Here is an 8374-nt window from a genome sequence, read left to right as displayed (position 1 = left end):
ATCGAAAGGCAAACACTCAACGTGAAGTCACAACCTGTCAAGCACTTGGACCTCGTCCACTTAACTTACATCGAAGCAATCTTCAAATAAGTTTTGCGACTCCATCCAGTGGGAGCTCTTGGCGTTCCTCGCCACAATCCATCCAAGGTAACAATCGCAGGCTACGACATCCCCAAGCACTGCACCGTTCTCATCTCATATGGCACTGGGACGAGCCCAAGGTGTTTCGCTCGGAGCGTTTTCTGGGTGATCAAGCAAAATCCAATCATGATGCCATTCCCGGCATGCCGATACCTTCCGGCTAAAACTCTCTCCTCTGTGCTGCCAAAGAGAATCATACAAAATGCATCCGAGATAAATTCGCCGACGGCATCGGCCAGGGTGACGGGAGCATGATCACCAGAGCTTTGAATGGCTTTGATCGATTTCGACATCTCCGGTTCGTAGATCCCCGCAAAACCATCCAGCCTCGTGTTGCTCGTCAAGTGCCTGCTCGTGATTTAATGTCTTTGAAGCCATAGCCAAACTTACTAGCTGGGCGATAAGTAAACTCCAAATCGCGAGTGATAAAGGCCTCCCTGGCTATGGCGATGGAGTTGATGACAATGTAGTCCACCACTCGACCTGTCACGTGGATGATCGGGCCATAGATCTTGCCAAGGCTTGCAAAAAAGCGATGGAGTGGATATCTTAGAGAGAAAATGGATCCAACTATTGGCAGAGAGATTGGACCTGGTGGTAATCTTGTAAGAGTTCTCGCATTGCAAAGCATGAAGTATAGAGCAAGCATAGCACCACAAAACAAAAGCACCATGGTGAAATAAATAAATCTCTCGTGTATGAATGGCGATTTATAAACCCAAAGGTATAAAGTCAAAACACGGATTCTAACGATCCATTGTCAAGCCAGAGCGAGTAATATCTGGGATGGTGTAGAAAATTAATGATCCAGCGGCGATTCCACCGCATGGCGATTTTAATTCTCTCGTCCTGTCCATCAAATCGTACGGCAACTCGAAGAACTTGGGCGAGGAAAGTCCATGCGAGGATAGAACGGAACAGGGACCTGAAAGAAAGCTTGCATCTGTGGAATCTTGTGATCGAGACGTATGGAAAGTGCGGCAGCGTGGAGGAGGCTCGAGCGGTGTTTGATCGGATCAGCGACAGGAACTTGGTGTCGTGGAACATCCTCCTTGCGGCATATGCCCGAAACGGGGATATTGCTCAGGCAAGAAGCGTGTTCCAGATCATGCCCAGAAAGGATCGAGTGTCATGGAATGGATGATCCAGGCCTACGTGAAAAGCGGGCTTTTGGAAATAGCGATGGAAGTGTTTAGAGCGATGCCATCACCGGATATCGTCTCGTGGACAACCGTGGTTGCCGCATTTGCCAAGGCGGGGTATCTGCGTCGAGCGACAGAGCAGTTCGATGCCTCACAAGAATATGATCGCGTGGAACGCTATGATCACGGGTCATGAAAAGGCTGGATTAATGGAAGAGGAAAAGAAGCTCTTCGATTGCATGCCGCTCAAGGATGTGGTTTCGTGGAACGCTATGGTGGCGGGATATGCCGGAAACGGGAAACTTGATCTGGCGAGAGAGGTTTTCGAGAGCATGATCTTGCGAGACTCGGTGTCGTGGACGACGATGATCCGGATTTACGTTGCTGGAGGAGAGATTGGCGAGGCCAGAGCTTTGTTCGAGAGGATGCCGATGGAGACGGCGATTCTCCAAGGCCACACCGAGAATGGAGACTTGGAAGAAGCGAGAGTTTTGTTCGAGAAAATCCAATGCCCCGACGCGACTTGTATAGCACCATGGACATGAAGTATCGCGTGGACGACGATGATGAACGCTTACGCCAGGCATGGTTTCCTTGAAGACGCAAAGACCATCTTCGATCGGATGCCGGACAGGAACTTGGTAACTTGGAACGCGCTCATCACAGCGTACACGGATCACGGTCGCGTGGAGGAGGCCTGGGACAAGATGAAAGAGAGGAACTCCATCTCAAAGCGAAGAGCAGACCGTGCTTTTCTCGTCCTTGATCGAGAAACAAGACTCTTCGCTGCCTCGTTTGCACCATCCTGACGAGGGAATATCATGCTCCAGTCGAGCGTGGAGAGAGGCGAGCTTGTCCAAGCAAAGGCCGCGTTTCATCGGATTCCTCAACCTGACAACTCGATGGTCCAAGCATATGCTCAAGATGGTTACGTGGAACAAGCCAGGGACGTGTTTGAGATGAGGCCGAGGAGGAACGTCGTGTCATTCACGACCTTGATCCAGGCCTACGCAAGAAGAGGCGAGATGGAGGAAGCAAAGAGGCTGTTTGACGGGATACCGCAGCGGGACGTGGTGGCCTGGACGACGACGGTGGTCGGATACGCGTAGGCCGAGATGGTGTAGTGCGATGATCGCAGCCTACGCTCGCCCCGGCATTTGGATGAGAGATGGGATTTTCGTAGAATGATCATTAGAACGCAATTCAAAGACAACGTTGTCTCAGGTATAGACAGACGTTTCGAGCCTTGCCGTTGCGAATGCCACCAAGTTGGACGCCGGCATACACGAGAGAGTTCCCGACGACCTCTCGGACAAATCGATCTCGCCTTCACTCTTCCAATCAAACGCATGGAGCAAGCTTGCAACCACAAAAGGAACCACGCGGGAAGCTATTGGCATGCCCGGACAAGTTCTCCTCCCGGCAGAGAATGGGATCATGAGTTCTTGGTTGGATTTCGCTCGATCGCCCAGGAAACGCTCCAGGCGAAACACCTCGGGCTTCTCCCAGTGCCGTGGGTCGTGCCCGATCGCCCAGATGTTGATGAGAACGGTGCAGTGCTTGGGGATGTCGTAGCCTGCGAGTGTTGCCTTGGATGGATTGTGGTGAGGAACGCCAAGAGCTCCCACTGGATGGACTCGCAACACTTCTTTGAAGATTGCTTCGATGTAAGGTAAGTTGACGAGGTCCGAGTGCTTGACAAGTTGTGACTTCCCTATCGTGTTCTTTACTGCTTCTTGTGCTTTTTCCATCACTCTGGAATTTCTTAGAACTTCGGCCATGGCCCAGACCGCTGTCCACTTGATCGTGTCAACTCCAGCGACAAGTATATCCTGTGCAAAGAGTAAGTTCCAGAGTGAAAAGTGCGTGGTATCACTTACAGTGAGCAGTGCGACGATTGATATGTCTTGTAGGGACTCGAGAGATAATAGCACGTCTGTGAGATCTCTGCTGACGAATTCCTGCCCTTGAGACTCAATCCTCGCCTTGTTTTGCTTGTGAGCGCCGATCACTTGTGTTAGCAATTGTTCCAGCTCTGGCATGAGAGTTTCCTTCATTCTCTTGTTTACTCCGTGGAGATCCAGGAAATCCAGCGCTGGGAACAAGTTTCCAATGTTCACGTTGAGTGTTTGCTTTTCGATTTGGGCTACCAGATCCAAAACTCTCTCCTCTGTGCTGCCAAAGAGAATCATACAAAATGCATCCGAGATAAACTTGCCGATTGCATCGGTCAGGTTGATCGCCAGAGCTATCTCTAGTTCGTCGATCCCCGCAACACCATCCAGCCTCGTGTTGTTCGTCAAGTGCCTGCTCGTGATTTGCTTGAGGTTCTTCCAGGACTCACCATATGGAGCAAGAGCGATGTCTTTGAAGCCATAGCTGAAGTACTCTCCAAAGTTACTAGCTGGGCGATAAGCAAACTCCAAATCGCGAGTGATCAAGGCCTCCCTGGCTATGGTGATGGAGTTGATGACAATGTAGTCCACCACTCCACCTCTCAGGTGGATGATCGGGCCATAGATCTTGCCAAGGCTTGCGAAACAGCGATGGAGTGGATATCTTAGAGAGAAAATGGATCCAAATATTGGCACAGAGATTGGACCTGGTGGTAATCTTGTAAGAGTTCTCGCATTGCAAAGGATGAAGTATAGAGCAAGCATAACACCGCAAAACAAAAGCACCATGGTGGAATAAATCAATCTATGGCGAGGTTTCAAATTCTGTGCTAAAAAGGTGTAAAGTCAAAAACACAATCTAATAAAAATAGATGTGTTTTGAAAATACTAGGTTGTGTTTAAGGTAGCTGATGCATTATATTATTATAAATAATTGAGCAATAGTTGACAATAAAATATTTAAATAATAAACATACAATTCAATCTATTGTCATCTCTATATTTATATCAAATCTTAATATGCATCTTTTATAAGAACTTTTGTCAACAAGTAAGGTGGTCTTGAGGATCCTTCTAAGAATTAAAATATTGGAGAAATTGATAATTTAAATCTATATAGAAGTTGAATTCATACAGATAATATTACTATTCCTTTATGGTATACAATTTTTTATCTCAAATAGACTAATTTTGTTGTGTGGCATCAAATTTTATAGCTACTTTAACTTTTTAATTGCACAACATAGAGTTGATGACTTCCATTCCACCATATAATAATTCTTGGCATGCTTAAATTATCAATGGTAATCACAGATATTAAATTGATTCAAACTTTAAAGGTGCATGTGAAGCAAGAAATCTTTAATGAGATTAATAGAATCCTTAACCTCTTTAATATCACTTTAAACCTTATAAATTTAAATTTTATGCCTTCTTATAACATCATTAAAAGTTTCTTCCTCTTCATCATGGCTTTCATCATTATACTTCATTATAATCTATAACCATCCCTAAAAGAACATGATACACTAAACAAACAATGAGTGAACCTTAGGTTAGCTTAGCCCAAATCATAGAATATTTTTAAAATATTCCCTTAGTGTAGTGTTCAATCAGATTGCTCATGCAAGATGCATGTTCCAGAGCATGCCCAGGAAGGATCAAGTGCCATAGAATGGAATGATCCAGGCCTATGTGAAAAACAGGCATTTGAAAGAGTGTTTGAAGTGTTTAGAGCAATCATCACCAGATATAGTCTCATGGGCAAGGGTGGTAGCTGCATTTGCCAAAGCGGGAGCGATGGAGCTGTTTCATTCGATGCCTTATAAGAATGTGATCACATGGAATGCTATGATCACAGGTTATAAGGTTTGGAAACTGGAAGAGGAAAAGAAGCTCTTCAATCGCATGCCTCTCAAGGATATGGTTTTGCTGCTAGGAACACGAGAGAGATTCAGACTTCTGCCTGAACTCTTCCAATCAAACGCATGGAGCAAGTTTTCAACCACAAAAGGAACCACACGGGAAGCTATCGGCATGCCCGAGTTGGATTTCACTTGATCCCCCAGGAAGCGCTCCGGGCGAAACACCTCTGGCTCGTCCCAGTGCCGTATGAGATGAGAACGATGCAGTGCTTGAACCTGAAGATGTTACCTTGGATAAATTGTGGTGAGGAACGCCAAGAGCTCCCACTGGATGGAGTCACAACACTTATTTGAAGATTGCTTCAATGTAAGGCGAGGTCCGAGTGATTGACAGGTTGTGACTTGACGTTGAGTGTTTGCTTTTCGATTTGGGCTACCAGATCCAAAACTCTCTCCTCTATGCTGCCAAAGAGAATCATACAAAATGCATCCGAGATAAACTTGGTGACTGCATCAGTCAGGTTGACGGGAGCATGATTGCCAGAGCTGTGAATGGCTTTGATCGATTTTGCCATCTCTAGTTCGTAGATCCCCGCAACACCATCCAGCCTCGTGTTGCTCATCAAGTGCCTGTTCGTGATTTGCTTAAGGTTCTTCCAGGACTCACGACATGGAGCAAGAGTCAATGTCTTTGAAGCCATAGCTGGACAATGTAGTCCACCACTCTCCTCTCAGGTGGATGATCGGGAACAGCGATGGAGTGGATATCTTAGAGAGAAAATGGATCCAACAATTAGCGGACCTGGTGGTAATCTTCGAAGAGTTCTCACATTGCAAAGGATGAAGTGTAGAGCAAGCACGGAATAAATCAATCTCTCGTGTATGAATGGCGATTTATAAACCCAAAGGTATGAAGTCAAAAATCTCAATTGAAAATATTGAATTCTATAACGATCCATTGTCAAGCCAGAGCGAGTAATATCTGGGATGGTGTAGATTCAGGGACTCCCGGCGATTCCAGCGCAAGGCGATTTTAATTCTCTAGTCCGGTCCATCAAATCGTACGGCAACTCGAAGAACTTGGGCGAAGCGAGGAAAGTCCATGCGAGGATAGAACGGAACAGGGACCTGAAAGAAAGCTTGCATCTGTGGAATCTTGTGATTGAAATGTATGGAAAGTGCGGCAGCGTGGAGGAGGCTCGAGCGGTGTTCGATCGGATCAGCGACAGGAACTTGGTGTCGTGGAACATCCTCCTTGCGGCATATGCCCGAAACGGGGATATTGCTCAAGCAAGATGCGTGTTTCAGAGCATGCCCAGGAAGGATCGAGTGTCATGGAAAGGAATTATCCAGCCTACGTGAAAAGCGGGCTTTCGGAACGAGCGATGGGAGTGTTTAGAGCGATGCCATAACCGGATATCGTCTCGTGGACAACCGTGGTTGCCGCATTTGGCAAGGCGGGGGTCGAGCGACAGAGCTGTTTGATTCGATGCCTCACAAGAATGTGATCGCGTGGAACGCTATGTTCACGGGTCATGAAAAGGCTGGATTAATGGAAGAGGCAAAGAAGCTCTTCGATTGCATGCCGCTCAAGGATGTGGTTTCGTGGAACGCTATGGTGGCGGGATAGGAAACGGGCAACTTGATCTGGCGAGAGAGGTTTTCGAGAGCATGATCTTGCGAGACTCGGTGTCGCGGACGACGATGATCCGGGCTTACGTTACTGGAGGAGAGATTGCCAAGGCCAGAGCTTTGTTCAAGAGGATGCCGATGGAGAACGTCGTAGGGGCCACACTGAGAATGGAGACTTGGAAGAAGCAAGAGCTTTGTTCGAGAAAATCTAGTGCCCCGACGCGATCGCGTGGACGACGATGATGAACGCTTACGCCAGGCATGGTTTCCTTGAAGACGCAAAGACCATCTTCGATCGGATGCCGGACAGGAACTTGGTAACTTGGAACGCGCTCATCACAGCGTACACGGATCACGGTCGCGTGGAGGAGGCCCGGGGAGCTGTTTGACAGAATGAAAGAGAGGAACTCCATCTCCTGGGATGTGATGCTCCAGTCGAGCGTGGAGAGAGGCGAGCTTGTCCAAGCAAAGACCGCATTTGATCGGATGCCTCAATCGGACACAGTGTCGTGGAACTCGATGGTTCAAGCGTATGCTCAAGATGGTCACGTAGAACAAGCCAGGGACGTGTTTGAGAGAATGCCGAGGAGGAACGTCGTGTCATTCACGACCTTGATCCAGGCCTACGCAAGAAGAGGCGAGATGGAGGAAGCAAAGAGGCTGTTTGACGAGATGCCGCAGCGGGACGTGGTGGCCTGGACGACGATGGTGGTCGGATACGCGCAGGCCGAGATGGTGGAGTGCGATGATCACAGCCTACGCTCGCCCCGGGCATTTGGATGAGAGATGGGATTTTCGTAGAACATCAAGTGATTATGATCATTAGAACGCAATTCAAAGACAACGTTGTCTCAGGCATAGACAGACGTTTCGAGCCTTGCCGATGCGAATGCCACCAAGTCGGACGCCGGCATACACGAGAGAGTTCCCGACGACCTCTCGGACAAATTGATCTCGCCCAATCAAACGCATGGAGCAAGCTTGCAACCACAAAAGGAACCACGTGGGAAGCTATCGGCATGCCAGGAATGGCATCATGAGTTCTTGGTTGGATTTCGCTTGATCGCCCAGGAAACGCTCCCAGCAAAACACCTCGGGCTCGTCCCAGTGCTGTTTGAGATGAGAAGGGTGCAGTGCTTGGGGATGTCGTGGCCTGCGATTGTTACCTTGGATGGATTGTGGTGAGGAACGCAAAGAGCTTCCACTGGATGGAGTCGCAAAACTTATTCGAAGATCGCTTCGATGTAAGGTAAGTTGACGAGGTCCGAGTGCTTGACAGGTTGTGACTTGACGTTGAGTGTTTGGTTTTCGATTTGGGCTACCAGATCCAAAACTCTCTCCTCTGTGCTGCCAAAGAGACTCATACAAAATGCATCCGAGATAAATTTGCCGACTGCATCGGTCAAGGTGACGGCAGCATGATCACCAGAGCTTTGAATGGCTTTGATCGATTTCGCCATCTCCATTTCGTCGATCCCCGCAAAACCATCCAGCCTCGTGTTGCTCATGAAGTGCCTGCTCGTGATTTGATGTCTTTGAAACAGTGCTTCAAAACACGCCGTGCACCACGGCGTGTTGGCGTGGTGACACGAACACTGCCCCCAGCCGTGTTAACATGGGCCATGTTCATTGACTCGGTCAATGCTCCAAAACACGGCTCCAAACACAGTTGAAACACGGTCAAATACAGTGTGACCAC

General features: G+C 48.1%; 3 protein-coding genes across 3 annotated transcripts; 2 read left to right on the top strand and 1 right to left on the bottom strand.

The window, feature by feature from the left end:
• Positions 1–967: 967 nt before the first annotated feature.
• LOC112349338 (pentatricopeptide repeat-containing protein At2g35030, mitochondrial-like) lies at positions 968–1828 on the top strand. Its single transcript, XM_024683614.1, has 2 exons — positions 968–1228; positions 1322–1828. Exons 1-2 carry the CDS (start codon positions 968–970, stop codon positions 1826–1828), a joined length of 768 nt encoding a protein of 255 aa, XP_024539382.1.
• A 675-nt stretch (positions 1829–2503) lies between these two features.
• Positions 2504–3967, bottom strand: LOC112349337 (cytochrome P450 750A1-like). Its single transcript, XM_024683613.1, has one exon. It carries the CDS (start codon positions 3965–3967, stop codon positions 2504–2506), a length of 1464 nt encoding a protein of 487 aa, XP_024539381.1.
• Positions 3968–4858: 891 nt separating this feature from the next.
• On the top strand, positions 4859–6673 carry LOC112349336 (pentatricopeptide repeat-containing protein At4g02750-like). The gene is made up of 5 exons (XM_024683611.1): positions 4859–5104; positions 5484–5564; positions 5704–5865; positions 6040–6342; positions 6443–6673. The coding sequence occupies exons 1-5, from the start codon at positions 4859–4861 to the stop codon at positions 6671–6673; spliced, it is 1023 nt and encodes a 340-aa protein (XP_024539379.1).
• Positions 6674–8374: the final 1701 nt, after the last annotated feature.

Source organism: Selaginella moellendorffii, unplaced genomic scaffold (assembly GCF_000143415.4).
Source record: "Selaginella moellendorffii unplaced genomic scaffold, v1.0 SELMOscaffold_38, whole genome shotgun sequence".
NCBI classification, from domain to species: Eukaryota; Viridiplantae; Streptophyta; class Lycopodiopsida; order Selaginellales; family Selaginellaceae; genus Selaginella; species Selaginella moellendorffii.
This window is presented reverse-complemented; position numbering and strand designations above follow the sequence as displayed.

Excerpts from the sequence above, each read along its gene's own strand:
- LOC112349338 (XM_024683614.1), top strand. The coding sequence starts at position 968 with ATGGCGATTTTAATTCTCTCGTCCTGTCCATCAAATCGTACGGCAACT. Across the intron at positions 1,229-1,321 it reads GAAACGGGGATATTGCTCAG|CGATGGAAGTGTTTAGAGCG; the intron begins GCAAGAAGCGTG and ends TTTTGGAAATAG.
- LOC112349337 (XM_024683613.1), bottom strand. The coding sequence starts at position 3,967 with ATGGTGCTTTTGTTTTGCGGTGTTATGCTTGCTCTATACTTCATCCTT.
- LOC112349336 (XM_024683611.1), top strand. The coding sequence starts at position 4,859 with ATGATCCAGGCCTATGTGAAAAACAGGCATTTGAAAGAGTGTTTGAAG. Across the intron at positions 5,866-6,039 it reads CTGGTGGTAATCTTCGAAGA|ATTCAGGGACTCCCGGCGAT; the intron begins GTTCTCACATTG and ends GGGATGGTGTAG. Across the intron at positions 6,343-6,442 it reads ATATTGCTCAAGCAAGATGC|AGCGATGCCATAACCGGATA; the intron begins GTGTTTCAGAGC and ends GGGAGTGTTTAG.